This window comes from Ochlerotatus camptorhynchus, unplaced genomic scaffold (assembly GCF_037179485.1).
Source record: "Ochlerotatus camptorhynchus isolate MF236.1 unplaced genomic scaffold, CSIRO-AGI_Acam_v1.1 ptg000044l, whole genome shotgun sequence".
In the NCBI taxonomy this organism is placed as follows: domain Eukaryota; kingdom Metazoa; phylum Arthropoda; class Insecta; order Diptera; family Culicidae; genus Ochlerotatus; species Ochlerotatus camptorhynchus.
The window spans coordinates 182,766-200,149 of record NW_027040535.1 but is presented as its reverse complement, the minus strand read 5'-3'; the positions used below and the strand labels follow the sequence as shown (position 1 = coordinate 200,149).

General features: G+C 40.0%; 2 protein-coding genes across 2 annotated transcripts; one reads left to right on the top strand and one right to left on the bottom strand.

The window, feature by feature from the left end:
• The first annotated feature begins 11,169 nt into the window (after positions 1 to 11,169).
• LOC135714438 (esterase B1-like) lies at positions 11,170 to 13,162 on the top strand. Its single transcript, XM_065237820.1, has 6 exons — positions 11,170 to 11,454; positions 11,524 to 11,674; positions 11,737 to 12,128; positions 12,187 to 12,531; positions 12,594 to 12,848; positions 12,906 to 13,162. Exons 1-6 carry the CDS (start codon positions 11,176 to 11,178, stop codon positions 13,104 to 13,106), a joined length of 1,623 nt encoding a protein of 540 aa, XP_065093892.1. The 5' UTR covers positions 11,170 to 11,175; the 3' UTR covers positions 13,107 to 13,162.
• Positions 13,146 to 17,384, bottom strand: LOC135714433 (uncharacterized). Its single transcript, XM_065237809.1, has 7 exons — positions 17,269 to 17,384; positions 17,031 to 17,203; positions 16,453 to 16,972; positions 16,071 to 16,397; positions 15,759 to 16,009; positions 13,291 to 15,706; positions 13,146 to 13,230 (listed from the first exon to the last, which is right to left on the bottom strand). Exons 1-7 carry the CDS (start codon positions 17,306 to 17,308, stop codon positions 13,160 to 13,162), a joined length of 3,798 nt encoding a protein of 1,265 aa, XP_065093881.1. The 5' UTR covers positions 17,309 to 17,384; the 3' UTR covers positions 13,146 to 13,159.

Sequence of the window (17,384 nt, the reverse complement as noted above, 5' to 3'; positions counted from 1 at the left end):
ATTCACTCACTACTGACGATCGGCTCAGTCGACTTGTTGCGGTTTAAGTGTGGATTGAATGGGGTGTCGTGCGTTGGTTTGTTCTGGTATTTGCTATTATTTGCGAATGAAACCGTTGTGGTGGAAATGATGGGAGTTGATCACTTCTCTCAGAGAGAATAATGTATATAGCGCTAGCTTTTTATCAGTTCATCGCGTTCACCGTATGAGGTTTGGGGTCATGCAATGATTCCGTAAAGCACTTTTTTGTGATTTTCAAAACTCGCACCCCCCCCCCCTTAAGTTAACGTTATCATGTTTGAATCTACAATGCGCCATAGGTTAGAGATTATTAGGCAGTTTCATTATTTTCAGGGATATGTCGAGTACTTTAAGGAATATCAGAGAACTTTATACCAGCTTCATTAATTAATTGCAGGTTCTTTCATGAAGTTTCAAACAATTATAGATGATTCCGAGAATTTCAAGAATGTTCCAAAAATTTCTGGAAAATGACGGGATCTTCAGGGAACTTCTATGAATATCAGAAAAAATTATGGAACGTTAGAGAAGTTCAAATTTTTTGAAAAACTAAAGAACTTTAAGAATTATCGGAATTTTCAGACAAATCATGAGAAGTTCAGGAAAGTTAAAAGATTTTAAGGGAATTTCAATTTAATTCCTGGAAAATTGCGAGAACTTTTAACAAGAAGGCGTAGTCCATTGTCTGAAACTTCGGACATTCCAAGACTAACATTTGAAAAGGGCGTAACTCCAAAATGACCTTATCGATAAAATCGCTTCCAAATTTGATGATCTAAAAATTAATCCTATTTCACGATTTTCCATTTTCTGGACGATTTTATAAGCTTGACATATAGTTAATAGTGTAATCTATCATCATGCATCACTAAAAACTAAAAAAAAGTTTTCTTTGTCGTGAAATTGAGAATAAAACATCAGAAGCCCTGATAATTTCTTACATTTTGTTACCCCCCGGATCTTCCACCCTTTCAACCGCTAGCACTGGTGATCCTCGGGATTTTTTGTTTGTTGTGCCGCCTTGATTCTTCGTTCGCAAATTTTGTGAGATTGGAATTTTTTGGTCTTCTTTTTGTTCGTTGTTTACAAGTGAAATATCAATCGGATGCATTTCAAATTAATCGGGCGTGACTAGATACTACAGAATCAGTACGTTTGGCATATTAAAACAATATGATTCGTAGTTCTGGTGCAAGGCGTAACAACCAGATGCATCATAGAGTTGAAATTTGGAAATACGCCATGTAAGAAGAAACGTTTTTATCGATTAGTTTGTGAACGGTTCTCTCTATATGTGGCAAAATATGGTTTGTTTACATTTAGGAGTTACGCCCTTTTCAAATGTTAGTCTAGATTACACATCGTAGCGTTTTGATTAACCGGTTATTGCGAGCTGATTGCCGTTTATCATTTAAAAATTATAGTAAATCTTAGGATGAATTTCATGAGTTTTGTAAGGATTTTTCTGCATTGAATTTCTGGACTGTTATATAGAAAATATCATGGACATTCTGGAGGGATTCTTGAATTTATTTTCGGGGATTTGTGAATAAAATGATTGAAAAAAAAGGATGAGATCATTTCTAAAAAATCATGTAAATAGTTCTATGCGAATTTTCAAGATAGTTAAAATATAGACATTTTTTTTTGTATTTGTATCATTTAAGTTAGTGATGCTTTTGCTTGAATTGCATTCGGTTTATGAGCGCCAGAGATGCCAGATTTGAAGACATGTTTTCATTTTGAAGACATTTGAAATTCTGTGAACATTTTTATTTTCCATAGATACTTTGAAAACATTTAATATTTTGTGAATAATGTTTAAGACATAGGGGAAATGGCTCTAATGTTGGCTATGGATCTAAGATTGGGCCCATCGCTAAAAATCTGCTATTTATCAATTTTATCTAGATCAACGCGTAATTGGCACGGTACAAATCGATATTTTCGGTCGCTATTGAAAATTTAGTCGATTGCTGAATTTATTAATGGGCCCAAATTAGGGGCATTTAGGCCGACATTACATCCATTTCCTCCATGAATACATTTGGAAATTGTAGAAGATTTTGGAACACACAAGTGAAGATTCTGACTTCACATTTTAAGCAGCAAGGGCTTAACCAGATTTCAAAATAGAGGAGGCAAAATCTCAAATGAAGTGATCTTATTTCAAAGGAAGACAAATATACTATGAAAAATCATTCATTGTCTGGAAGACTTGAAAAACAAATCTTCAAGTCTGCAATTTTAAATGTGAATGATTTTCAAAATTGTTTTTAAATCTCAGATCTTAAAAAAAAAAATCCAGTGCCCTAGAGCAGTGGTGGCCAAAGGCGGGCCGGGTCTTTATGATGTAACAACCTCAGCATGGATTTTCTAAGATGTCTCAGGCACTGGCGTGCACAGGGTGGGGCAAGGTGGGGATAAGATAGTTCCGACAAAGTCAAATTTTGAGTGAAATTCAAAAGGGATTTTAAGCCAAATTTCAAGGGAATTCCAGGGATAATTTCTAGCCCATTCAGTTCCAAGGTGTTTTGAGAAAAAATCGTTAAGAGTTGTAAATATAATTCCAGTGGACTTCTGAGAAGAATTTCAAATGAGCTCTTAGGAAAGTTCTAAAAAAAAAAAATCCGAGAAGAACCTCAAAGATATTGAATTCTGAGGACAGCTCCAAAGGATTTCTGGGGAGTATTCCTAGAAAATTCTGCGTATAATTTCTAGTGAATCCTGCAAATAGTTCCAAGATCATTCCGAAAAGAATACAGAGAAATTTGAATTTTGAGTGAAATTCCAAAGGGATTTTGAGGAAAATTTCAAGGGAGTACCGATAATTTTTGGATCATTCCGGGAATAATTTTTTTTTGAGGAAATTCTTCTGAAACTTTAAGGAAATTTCAGTTCCAAGGTGTTCTGAGTAAAAGTCTAGAAGACTTCTAAAAATAGGTCGAGAGGACTTCTGAGAAGAATTTCAAAAGAGCTCAAAGAGTTCTAAAAATTTAGAAAAGAACCTCAAGGAATTCTGAGAATGGTCTTTTTCGCAACAGTACAAAGTTTAAAGACGGCTTTCGGATTCCATTATTGAAAAGTGGGTATTAGTTTGGTCTATTGTTGTCTTATTAAAAATCGTCTAAGAATCTTCTCTGAAAATTTCAAGTCGTTTGTTACCGTGGTTAAAAAGTTGCAATAAATTCGGGTTTGTCCTTTATATCATCTTTAAAACATGTTGAATGTTCGCAATCAGTTTCTGTCACCCCGACTAGCGGACGATTCATCATCGATATCGTCGATGGGATTAAATTGCCAATTTCCATTGAGAGCAGTTTGCACTGAAAAAGATGAACCATCACCGGATCAAAAAATAAATAAAATTAGCTAAATGAAATTGCCCCTCCTTAACAAGATACCTGTGCACGCTAGTGGTCTCAGCACTACTAAACTACTCTATTTCCGGCTTATTAAGCACAACCCGCACTTAGTCTTTCTTAATCTAGCGCAGTTTAGCACTAAACGGAATGTTATTATTACTGATGGCTTCCAAATTTATTTACCTTTCCGTATGTACCGTAAGATTTGATAAAGAGAAACCAATCGTTGAGATATTGTCAAAAGTCTAATACTGCTTCTTGACGCCAAACTCGGTCTACGGATTCTAAACTTGGCCTAACGCATTGAAACGCCATTGAAAGGCCAATGAATTCACTTCGGCCTATATAAAAATTGATTCTTTCGGAGCGCTTCTTTTGTTTTTGGGAATAATGGGTGCAAACCTTCATATCACGCGTTCTCATTGACTTCGTTCGGTAGCTTATTAACTAAAGTATCGTACCAAACGCATAATTGACTTGTTTACTCTGAAATCATGGACTTATTTTGCTGCTCGATAGGCCCAAAATGGGCGATTAGGCCGAAGTAGTTCTCTACCCAACCTTCACAGGATTTCTATTGGATTTGTTCAAGAATTTCTTTAAAATCAGCTAAGAGATCAATCTTGGGACCCTGACTCTCTCTTATAATACCCATATAATTTTCTTCAACACACGCTAGAACTTCATTGTAGAAATCTTTTGAAATTCACTTCAAATTTGTAATATACTTTCAGAACTACCTTGAAAGCATCCTTAGAATTCTTCTGATTGTTTTGGTTTTCTCCTCAGAATTTTCCTAGTATTCCTCCGAAAATTCAATAGAATTATTCGTAAAATTACATTTGAATTGTGCTCAAGAGTTCTTTGAAATGTACTTTGAAAATCTCATGGGAATCCACTTTGAATTTCCATTAACTTCCCATAGGAATTGCATAGGAATCTAGATAGGAATATTCCATGTACACCCTTCCAGGCCCTCCTAAGAATTACCTTGGAATCAAAACTTCAATCAAATTCTCCTAATTTTTCTCCTGAAATTGTAGTTAGAACAGAACTGCGTTATTCTCTTCAGAACTCTCTTAAAGTTCTCCCTAAAATTCACCTGTAGTTATTCTCACAATTACTTCAATACCTGTGGAATCATGCTTCGTTCTCCCTTTGAATTTATCATCAAAACTCTCATTGGAATCATTCACACATTGCACATTATGCATATATAATATTTTTAATTTTCTTCTCACCTATCACCTTGGAATTCTCCTTAGAACTAAATTGAAGGTCTTCTCGTTTAAAGTCTCATCAGAATTATTTAGGAATTCTCGCGCCACCTTACAAATAGACCAATCTACATGGATTGATTCTCTTCTTCGACTCTTTCTTTCGTTAATAACTTGGCTCCAAAAACATGTTCAGGTGTTCGCACTGTCCAGTACGCTTAATAATACTTTCTTACGCTTAAAAATATCATAGAGGTAACTCTAAGACCAGAAGGTCCCGAAGAAACGTGTTCAACTTTTTGGCTCAGCTCTGGTACTATCTTCGATCCCATGCTAATCGATGCACCCCTCGAAACATAGGAAAATCCACGAGCCCCTCATTTTATCTGTCAAACTTTCATAGTAAATCAAAACAAACATAGTGTAGTACTAGAATTTCGACTATAATGGGATACGTTAATCGATTTGCTTGGGACTAATAGCATAGAGGTTACTCTAAGACTAGTAGGTCCCGAAGAAACGTGCTCAACTTTTTGGCTCAGCTCTGGTACTATCTTCGGTCCCTAGCTAATCGATTCACCCCTCGAAACATAGGAAAAACGAATAACCCCTCATTTTATCTGTCAAACTTTCATAGCGAATCAAAAGAAACATTGCGTAGTACTAGAATTTCGACTAGAATGGGATACGTTAATCGTTTGCTTGGGACCAATAGGCTAGTCAAGTAGTGAGCCAATTTAAAATCGTTAGTTTCGTATTGATTGTTGATAATACCATAGAGGTAACTCTAAGACTAGAAGGTCCCGAAGAAACGTGCTCAACTTTTTGGCTCAGCTCTGGTACTATCTTCGGTCCCAAGCTAGTCGATTCACCCCTCGAAATATAGGAAAATCCAATAACTCCTCATTTTATCTGTCAAAATTTCATAGCGAATTAAAATAAACATTGTGTAGTACTAGAATTTTGACTAGAATGGTGTACATTAATCGATTTGCTTGGGACCAATAGGCTATTCAAGTAGTGAGCCAATTTAAAATCGTTAGTTTCGTATTGATTGTTGATAATACTTTCTTTTAACAGAGTATGTAAAAAAATTGTCAATTAAGCGAGTCGAGCAATGTAAATTGGTCTATATGAAAAGTGACGTGAGACTAAAATGGATTTCCAGGCTGAACTCTCTTGGAATACACCTCAAAGCTTTTTTGAAATTATCATTAAAGGCTGACTAAAAGTAAATTGGTACGCCCCTGTCAAATCAGCCTACTGTTCATTCTTGTATGAAATTGGTTCCAAACGTTAACAAACCCTGTAGGTTTCTTATGGCTTGTTTACATTTGGAACCAGTTATGCGAGGTAGGCGACGATTGTTCGTAGTTGACAGCCACCTCCCCCCCCTTGCGCTTCTAGTGTTGGGAATCGAGAATCTTTGACAGTGGTTTGTTTACACTTCTATAGAGAACAACTGGTGCAAGTTTGATCAAAGTAGTCGATCGCGGTCAGAAATAACATCGAATGGAACTCGAAAATATTGTGCACAAACACCTGGGAAATCCGGAGTGGTTCGGTTCCAAGCTGGCTAAAATGCTGAAGATGTTGAAAACAATAGTTTGTGGAGTGCTCAAGACCTACAAGGATACCCTGAGTGTGGAAAGGAATCAGCGGACCAACGAAAAAAAAAAAATGGAACCAGGGATCGTCAGCTGCGCAGCAAGGTGTTGAGGTGCATTAAAGCCAACCCTGATCTTTCGATTCCAGATGTGGCCAGAAGGTACAATGCCAACTTTCAAACGGTGCGGAACAACCTTGCCAGGGAAGGATACAAGTCGTACAAAGCCAGTAAACATCCGAACCGGCACAAGAAGCAGAATTCCTTGCCCAAATGCGTGCAAGGCACTTGTACCAACAATCAATACGAAACTAACGATTTTAAATTGGCTCACCACTTTAGTAGCCTATTGGTCCCAAGCAAACGATTAACGTACCCTATTCTAGTTGAAATTCTATTACTACACTATGTTTGTTTTGATTCGCTATGAAAGTTTGACAGATAACATCAGGGGTGTGTGGATTCATGCAGAACATGCAGGGGTGAGTGAAATAGCTTGGGACTGCTTGGAACCGTTGTTCTGGTACTGAGTGAGCCAAAAATAATAATAATTTTCTTCGGGACCCAGTGGTCTTAGAGTTACCTCTATGCTTGTACCATAGAGGTAACTCTAAGACTAGAAGGTACCGAAATAACGTGCTCAACTTTTTGGCTCAGCTCTGGTACTATCTTCGGTCCCAAGCTAATCGATGCACCCCTCAAAACATAGGAAAATCCATGAACCCCTCATTTTATATGTCAAACTTTCATAACGAATAAAAACAAACATTGTGTAGTACTAGAATTTCAACTAGAATGGGGTACGTTAATCGTTTGCTTGGGACCAATAGGCTAGTCAAGTAGTGAGCCAATTTAAAATCGTTAGTTTCGTATTGATTGTTGCTGGAATACTCTTATTTTCATATCGTAGAAGTTTTTTTATGCCCTACCCAATTTTTGTGTTTAAGAATTTATCAAATCTGACTTCTGATTTTGAAATTTCACAGTCTCACAGTCATGAAGATTGTACTTAGTACAGAATCTCAAAACAATTTTCTCGGATCTTAATTAATTCAAATTCAATATATCTAAAATTGTTTGGATGTCCATCTATCTCCTTACAAAATTCGTGCCAGTACTAATCAAATTCATGCCCAATACTAATCAAATGCGCACTCTTTTGCCTAGCTCGCTTGATGGGTGAGAGGATTTTGAGGTAGTTCCTCATATTTTTGGGTGGTTGACTGTAGATTTGAGGAAATACCTCAAAGTTCTCACCCATAGAGTGAGCTAGGAAAAGGACTGTGCATTTTATTAGTATTGTCGCATCAATGCACAGTGGTCCAGAATGCAGATTTAGGTGGAAGGATATGATTTGAGCCTGAAATTGAAACTTTAAGCTAATAGTCTCTTCTACAAAGTTGTTCCTTATATTTAGGCCAGGGCTTATTGTTATGACAATGAATTCTAGGGTGGTTCTTATTGTCATTAAAATCAATTTAAAATTTCTCATGAAAGTCATCTTCTAGAAACAAAATTTGTTGTCTGTATCTCTTCTTATATAAAAGATATACCCAAATTTAGAAAGGAAAATATGAATAAATTGAATTGAAATTGATTTTATTCCATCTTAAAAAATAACATACCTGTATTTTTTCATATTATTGAGAATAACATACGCCCTTTCAAATGCCGTAAATTTTTTTTTTGTTTTCCTCAACCAGAGATATTAACATTTGAAAAGGGCATATTTTTAGTAGAAAAACGTCAATAACTCTTGAGTGGGGAAAGATATTGACAAGTTTTCTAAAGATCTAAAAGCTATTTAAATATACCTTTGCTGAGAAACTTTAAATAAGAAAACTAGAGCAAAACAACTGTTTTTTTGAGACACCTTAACTCAATTCAAGAAAATAGCTCTAAATCGGCCAATCCAAGTTGCTTGAAATTAGTTTAGCTATAACTTAGCTATTTTTGTCTTGATTTATGATAGTATGGGTATGAATTGTTAGCTTCAAGATGTTTTTGAAGTCATGTAATCAGGCTTGCTGAAACTCCTCAAACTCACTGGAGGTTTTAAAACACTCTTGTACTGCGAGTTTAGCCAGCCCTTAAGGCCCACGCACATTAGATCCGGATCGGACGCGTTGCGGCAAAGTGACAGCTAAATCTATTGTCTATCTGTCAAATTTACGTCAACGCAACGCAAACGGATCTAATGTGGGTGGCCCTCAGAGTGGCCAGATTATTTTTTTCATTTTCGGTAGCTTCTCAAAACTTTTATCGGTAGTTATCGGTAGGTCGACTTAAGAAGGCTTTCCCGATACTTGAAACTTGTGTGAGCGGGGGGGGGGGGGTGACTCTGTGCTCCAGAACAATAGACTGTCCTTCAGATCTTCTGCTTTAAATGTGTCGAAATAAATTTTTCTATTTATAATCTAAAAATCTGTGATTCTCGGTAGGAAAAGTGAAAAATCTGTAGTTTTGAACCTTTTGTCTGTGAATCGGTAGGCACCCCGAAAATCGGTAGGACTACCGATATATCGGTAGGTCTGGCCACCCTGGTGGCCCTTTACATCGAGTGAGTGGCGGTTCGAATATGGAAGAAGTAAACAAAAACTCCTCGAGAGAGAGGGAGAGTGAACTTCAGCGAGAGGATGATTTGACGTGAGGTGCGCTTTTCGAGACTCCGGATGACTTTTTTGTTCGACGCAAGAAGCTCAGAGTTCGCCTAGAGTGAGAGTAAGAGAGTGTGATAGAAAACATGAACATGAATGGCAGCAAACCTCACTCTCATTTTATCGCTCACAAGCTCTGAGGTAGCTCTAAGACTAGTAGGCCCCGAAGAAACGTGTTCAACTTTTTGGCTCAGCTCTGGTACTATCTTCGGTCCCAAGCTAATCGATTCACCCTTCGAAACATAGGAAAATCCACTTACCCCTTATTTTATCTGTCAGACTTTCATAGCGAATCAAAACAAACAGAGTGTAGTACTAGAATTTCAACTAGAATGGGGTCCTTTAATAGATTTGCTTGGGACCAATAGGCTAGTCAAGTAGTGAGCCAATTTAAAATCGTTAGTTTCGTATTGATTGTTGGTAGGCATTCTACTCCTCAGAAAAATGCTACGCTCGGCTCATTTCAAACTCGAAAGAGAGACGATGCGATACGTTGAATTGGGGTAAATATCTTGACTATCTTTGAAAAAGATCCCCAATATTTTTTAATTGATTAAAGTCATTGTTTTAATGTTAATCAATCACAATCGAATCTTTGATAGTGTTCTGAATTGTTTTCCCAGGCTTTTTTACAGTATCTTACAGCAACAGCAGAAAAAAAGGTACGGGAACAGATCTGATGTTTGCCCGAGTTCAACTGCCGAATATTTGATTTATCACTAATTATAATTGTTAAGTCAAATATATTCAATCTAGCCATAAGTTCATTTACGCATAAGTTCATTTTTTGCAAGTCATTCTAGGTACTCTAAAGATAATCGTGATTGTTGTCCCGACTGTAAACAATCACAAACTTTTTTTTGTATTGGACATTTAAGCTTAAAAAAACTTCTTTTTTTTTTGTTGGTCTATATTGCATGCTTTTTCTAATTGTTTGTAAAACAATTATGCACCATTTGAAAGCTTAAGATTTGAACTTTCAGTTACATCTTATTCTTAAGCACTAGGTTGTTTCAGTTTACAGAAATTAAGTTTCTAATATATGACTGCTTTTCACAAAAAACTACAAGGGACATCCCTATGGGGTTGTACGCAATGATGACGTAGGACTACGTAGTCTTATATAATATACCTTATTTGTTAGCTCAGCAGGAGCTTGTGTCTTGTGTAGGAATAGGAATTTGAGCGGGGTTATCTCTGTTTATACTCTTTTGTATGACGCGCTTGACATAGATGTGGACTGCAGCTGCAGGCAGCCTTTCGTTCAATGTCAACGCCACGTGCCGAAAGCACTGCTGCTGCTGTTGCCGACAACCGGACAACACCACCGGTGATTGAAACTGAATTCGATCAGCGGGTGTGGGCAGCCTTGATAGCTAGCTGCTTGCGGAGAACCCTTCGTTGTGTACTGGAGAACACCACCAATCACCACGCGGTGATTGAATAAACACCGTATGGTGAGACCGGATGGAATTCAACTTTGAAATCTGTATTAGGGAAATCGCTTTTCGCAGGCAATCGGAGATAATTAGAATTATCATAGCAACAGTTGCACATTCATGCAATTTCCAATAGTGACATTTTTGAAAAATTATGAAGTCTTAAATTTAGCAGATGCGTAGAGATATTTCTGATCGATTGATGTTAAAATTATTAAAATTGGTGCAGAGGCAGCTGAGTTATCAACGTTCAAAATCTTTCATAATTTTGTTACATGTTCCATTTTCGGGTTTCAGAAAGCGTACCCCATATAGAAATCACAGACGTAATCCTACGTCAAAATGGCGGGTGACCAACTCTATTACCTGTATCGCAGTAATAAAGTCGGTTTTGAGAATTCTTTTTGTGGGATTGTATGCATCAAATAGTCTTCTTTCGATAGCAGATAACAGAATCCGAATCGAGAGAAGTCGGTCTTCTTCTTATTTGCCACCTGAATCCCCATAGTGCACTGTGCAATGGCTGTTCATTTTTCACACTGTCGTACTCTAACGGAACTATCAATCTATCCTCTTCAGAACTTTCTCTAGCTAATAAATTATCGCACTAAGGTTTCCTGTTGATGTTAGTATAATATCATTACGTAAGATATTTCTGAGGCCCCCTCCCTCCCATGTAAGAAAATGTAAATAAATTGTAACGCCCCTCCCCCCATAAGTTCATACATAATTATTTAATGACCCCTATTCTGCAATCCATCATCATCAACGGCAATTCTTATCTTGACCAGATTTGGTTATTGAAGCAATCGCCAGCTTTTTCACCACTCGAAAATTATCTCTCAGTGAAGGTGGTCGGTTTTTTTTAAAATGAACGTAGCAAATCCAATAGTTGCAACCAGGTATGGTCCCATTAGAGGAATCCAGAAAACGGCAGCCACCGGCGTGGACTACTTCAGTTTTCAACGGATCCCGTATGCCAAACCTCCGGTTGGGGCGTTGAGATTCAAGGATGCTGTGCCGCCAACTCCGTGGACCGAACCGCTGGACTGTACCGTGCAAGGACCAGCCGGGTACCAGTTCAGTAAGTTGCAGAATAAAATCATCGGCAGTGAGGATTGCTTGCATATGAATGTTTTTACCAAAGACGTGAGTTTACCTCGATAAGTGTAGGACGGCATTGTTCCATTATCATTTTGGAAATGTTTGTCATTGCAGCTAGATAAGGGTAAATGTCTACCGGTGATGTTGTATATCCATGGAGGAGCGTTTAATCGGGGCTCAAGCGGGGTTGAGATGTACGGTCCCGATTACCTGATTCAGGCGGATGTTGTTTTCGTTTCGTTCAACTATAGGATCGGTGCTTTGGGTATGCATTTTAGATTTACTATTTAATAGATATGACAGATCTGAATGTGTATTATTCACTAGGATTCATCTCGTTCGATTCGCCGGAGGTAGATCTTCCCGGCAATGCTGGATTGAAGGATCAGAATTTGGCAATAAGATGGGTTGTCGAAAACATTGCAAACTTTGGGGGTGACCCGAAGAACATAACCTTGTTTGGTGAAAGCGCGGGCGGTTGTTCAGTTCATTATCACATGATTTCGGAGCTGTCCAAGGGTCTGTTCCAGCGGGCAATCGTTATGTCCGGTTGTGTATTGAACAATTGGTCGACGGTTCCGAGAAGGAAGTTCACCGAAAGACTTGCCAAAGCGCTCGGATGGAATGGTCAGGGCGGTCAACAAGCCGCATTGGAAGTATTGATGAAAGCAACTCCGGAAGACATCGTAGCGAAGCAGAATGCTCTACTGACGGAGAATGTTCGTAACTATTGGAAGCTTGTTTTTTTTTACGATTTATTGAAAATCTAATTTTTAGGAGCTAGAAAATCGTATCATGTTCGAATTTGGACCCGTTATCGAGCCATATATCAAAAAGAATTGTATTATCCCAAAGGAACCGTTGAAGATGTGCCAAGAAGCGTGGAGTAATGGCATGGATATAATCATCGGAGGTAACTCCGAGGAGGGTTTGTTCAGCTTGAGTGAAATTAAGGAGAATCCGTCTATTATGAGCAATCTGAAAGACTTTGAATATTTGGTTCCACTCGAACTGAACCTGGTGAGAACTTCACAGAGATGCAAGGAACTCGGCAGGCGACTTAAGCAGCACTACTACGGAAATTCGGAACCATCTTTTGAAAATAAGGAAGGATACTTATCCGTAAGCAACTCTAATTTAAATACCCTGGATCCTCCGCTCTAGAATTTTTCCTTTTCTTAAAGCTAATGACCGATAAGCTTTTCTGGCATGGACTACACCGAACGATCTTCAACCGAATCAACACCACGAAGACAGCCAAAACATACGTCTACCGATTTTCGGTTGATTCCGATACCTACAATCACTACAGGATCTACTTTTGCGACAAAAACGTCCGTGGAACGGCGCATGCCGACGATCTGTCTTATGTTTTCAAGAATGCATTCAGCGTTGCTCCACCGAAGGATTCGTTTGAGCATCGCGTTATGATGGATATGGTAGGTCATTGAGTTTCCAGACCTTATAGCAGATATATCATACGCAGATATTTTTAGGTCGGTTTGTTTTCGAAATTCGCTTCAAACAACGGAAATCCCAACGGAGGAGTTACTGACAGTTGGGAACCGATTGGCAGCGAGATTGGCCCGTACAAATGTCTGAACATTAACAATGCGGGTTTGGAGTTTATCGATTTCCCGGAACAAAAACGCATGGAACTGTGGGATTCAATGTATAGCAAGGAACAACTTTATTAACTCGTGTAATTATCATGAAATTATAGATATACCTATGGTATGTGCAATAAACCTTAGTTCAGCTTGAAATGCTCTGATTTGCTGCCAGCTGCCAGACAAATCTGTTCTGGTGTTGATGGAGTCACTAGAATAGACAAACAATCGTTAAATTGTACATAGATTTACGCGCATCTTCGAATCATACCAATGGTATACCAGTCGTTGCCCAATCCAGCGTCCTTTCGAGCAGAGTTCAACGCTCGTCTCAACGCAAACAGTAGAGCCACTGTCATGTTCAGTGCAGGCTCTCCGGTGGTTTTCGATCGTAGAACATAGCTCTCGTTAAAGGTATTGTGAATTAGCTTCACGCGGAAGTCTACCGGTATATCCTTCGCTCCAGGCAGATGGTAGTTCCAAGTCCTATTGGTAAGCAGCTGACCGTTTTCTCCACTGTAGACCAAATTCTCAGTAAAGTACAATCCGATTCCCATAACGAAGGAACCTTCAATTTGTCCTATGTCGATCCCTGGACTGATACTCTCACCAGTATCCTCCAGGACATCAACCCTCCGGATCTGTACGTTACCAGTCAAAACGTCTACTTCTATCTCAGCGCAGGACAATCCCCAAACCAAGTAGTTCTTAATGTCACCTTCCTTGTACTGATACATCGCACAAAGGTCAACCTTTTCGTTGTAGCACCGGTGAGTTAACTGCTGCCAGGAGTCGTTCGGGAACTGATCCCGAAGTGTTTTCATTCGTTCTACCAGCATATCACAAGCCTTCTTGACGGCAAAGCAAGCCGCATCACTTGTCATACTTCCGCCCGATACTGTCGCATTCGGAGAGGTCAGATTGCTCATTCCCTTGATACTGACCTTCTCCAGCGGAATTCCAAGCACGTACGAAGCTACCTGTGCTGCCTTAGTGTTCACGCCTTGTCCCATTTCGATACCTCCAGTCGTAATGGATACCGTTCCATCCATATGGTAGATCGATACCAATGCATGCATCTGTCCGAAGAACGCTTGAGGGTACTGCATAGGAACAATTGCAATACCTCGCTTCTTCCAGCGGTTTGCTTCGTTGAACTCGTTAATTTCTCGTCTTCTCTCCGCATATTCCACATCCTTCACAAATTCCGGCATCAACTGCCTAATCTTACAATCTTCGCTCATATTCTCCAGTCTTACTGCCAGCGGATCCTTGCCCAAAGCATGCGCAATGTGTTCCATTATGTTCTCGGCCATCGTTATACCTTCGTTAGTTCCCGGACCTCGACACCACGTGTTACTGGCCGAATTGGTCAAGGCAGCCTTACCGACCAACTTCCATCGGCTTGCATCGTAACAATTCCGATAGAACATCGACGTTACCATTTCGACTGGTTCATTCAAGCTGCAGCCGTAGTCCTCTACGTAGTTGTTGATCAACTTCATGATCTTTCCATTACCATCTACCTCCACATGGTAATTGCTAATGCAGGAGGCTCGTTTCCCGATGGCATCCATATTTGACTCTAATGACATCACCAACCGCACAGATCGTTGACTAAAGTGAGCCGCAATCGCACAAGCACAAGCCACCAGTGATGATCGGGATTGCTTGCCTCCGAATGCCCCACCCAAACGGCGGACGTAGAAGTTCAGGCTATTTTCCGGAATATTCAACGCTTGCGAAATGGCAACCTGGCAGAAATCAACCCACTGCGTTGAACTGTACACGTCCATACCGTCTTCCGTTGGAACGCAGATGCAGGTTTGAGGTTCCAAGTGGAAGTGGAACTGTCCGGGAAGCTCAAATCGGCCTTCGATTTTCTTCAGTTGAACGTCGCCAGTGGCCTCACCGTAATGTTCACCTTCCTTATCGAAAGGTTGATCGCGAAGGCGATCATCGGCTTTTGCCGATAGAACGTGTTTCAGCGTGGGAAGAATGGGTTTTCCATCGGGTTCACTGTAGGTTATCTGTACCAATTTGGATGCCTGATGGGCGAGGTCGAAGGTATCCGCCAGAATGAGGCCTATCGGTTGACCATGGTAAAAAACTTCACCACTGCAGAAGATTTCTTCGATTTCTGGATTGCCAAGTTCGGTTGGCGAAAAATCATTCCGACCAGGAATGTCTTTGGCAGAGTAGAAGGCGTGCACTCCTGGCAGATTCAAGGCCGGTGAGGGGTCAATGTTCAAAATCTTCGTTCTCGGGTGGGTGGCGTTAACAAAAGCGGCGTACAGTTCGTTCGGAATCGTTGGCAGATCTTCGACAAACTTTGCTTGTCCGGATGTTTGCCAGAGACCTTCGATTTTTGGGATGTTCTTGGTCATGGGCCAGTTTTCGCGGATAGTTTGGAATTGTTGTTTGCTAGTGGACAGCGGACGATGGAAGCTGGATGCTCCGGATTGATACTGGGGTTTGTGGGGAAGTTGGTGATTGCCGGCGATGTTGAGGACCGCTCGGTAGAACAAAGAGATGGAAAGGTGTTTACGGTACTCAGGAGATGCGTGCGGTAGTTCACTTTCAGGGTCAATCTCCGAACTCAACACGTTGAGGGCGCCTTGGAACACTTCGTCGGAGAAGATGTTCTTTCCGGCCAGGAAGGCCTCCGTTTTGGTTGCATGAGTGAACTGGAATAGATGATCAATTAAGCTTTGCTGACGTTAATGATCTACCGCGTACCTTAGGGTTGATTCCTCCATAGCAAATAGATGCTGTTTCTAGTACTGTTTTATCCTGGTTGAATGCAAACAAGAATGCAGCATTGACATACGCATGCACGTTTTGAGCGCGTGGCATTATCTTGAATGATCTGACTTCGTAAATGGCGGGATCCAATGGGGGAAGAATTACATTTTGGAGAATTTTCTTGGACATATCCATCATGCAGAAGTCACGTGGTGAAATTGTATATACTTTTCCACGAGCTTCAGCTGAAAATGTATGTTGACGTCGTATAGTAGTGTAATACATCATATCAACAAATGCACAAACCTATTGTTAACCTAGCTCCTATCGCTTCGAAGATAAGGTACAAATCGGATGGAAACTCGTTGTATTGGTTCTTGATACTCAAATTACCTGCAATTGTTCCGGAGTTTCTTACAGGGATGTTCGCTACCAGATCAATATGTTTTACAAGTTCTTTGCAATAGTGGAATTCAGGTTTGTTCTCCGAAGCATTCTGCAGTATTGCCATCAGCTCGCTTAGGGTCACGCTCGCTCCAATGGTTAGGTTACTGCCTAACGAGTGGAACTTGAGTTCTTCAATCGAGCTGATGTCAATGAACACTTCTAAATTCTCCTTTCTACGATAGACACCTGAAATGGAAATTAGTTCAGCAACGCATATTCGATTCATAGTGCATTGCCATACCATGTGCGGTATTGCCTGCCACGAGCATGTATGGCCTGGAACCAATTTTCTCCAATACAGCAAATACATCAACAACGTTGTACACCTTGTGCCACTCTCGCTTATCTTCAAAGATAAGATGTATTCCTCTTTTTGGCACTGCACCACACGTCCCCTGGCACGGTTTACCCGTATTGCTGCAAATTTTCGGCAGTTCTTCGATATCTTGACATACCTCTTTCAGCTGTGGATCTGCATCTACAGCCAGTGATTTGAACGCATCAAGGATCGGTCGATAGCCGGTGCAGCGACACAGATTACCTCCGAAGGCATTCTCAACTTCTTCCATGGTGACATTTCCCTGCTTGGACTCCAGCAGACTGTACATGTTCATGACCATACCAGGAGAGCAGAACCCACACTGGGTTCCGTTAAAGTGCGCTAACCTGCGCTGAACGTCGTGGAATCCTTTGGATTTGTTGCCAATCCCTTCGACCGTTAGAATATCCAAACCATGACACGAGTACACGGGAAATAGGCACTGAAATTGGCATGTTTCAATTCAAAGTTTGAACTACTTGCTCAAATATTTCAATTACCGAATTCACAGCCCAGCTCTGTCGGACCTTGGTGACCGGATGTTCACCATTCACGTTAACGATGCACGATCCGCAACCGCCTTCGCGGCAGACCATCTTCGTTCCAGTTAGTTGAGCGTTTTTTCGGATAAAAGTACCCAACGATGTATCCACCGGGATGGAATGGGGATTCGCTGCCATGAGAGAATATTTCGAAAACATTTGAAAACCAAAGCACCTATTTCCGCAGTTAACATACCTTTGTAGAGCGTTCCATTGATGGTAAACACCACTTCCATTGTTATTACGTTAAATTCAAATATTTATAGTACACTTGAAATTTTTCTCTTATTTTCATTCAACGCTGCTTCAACC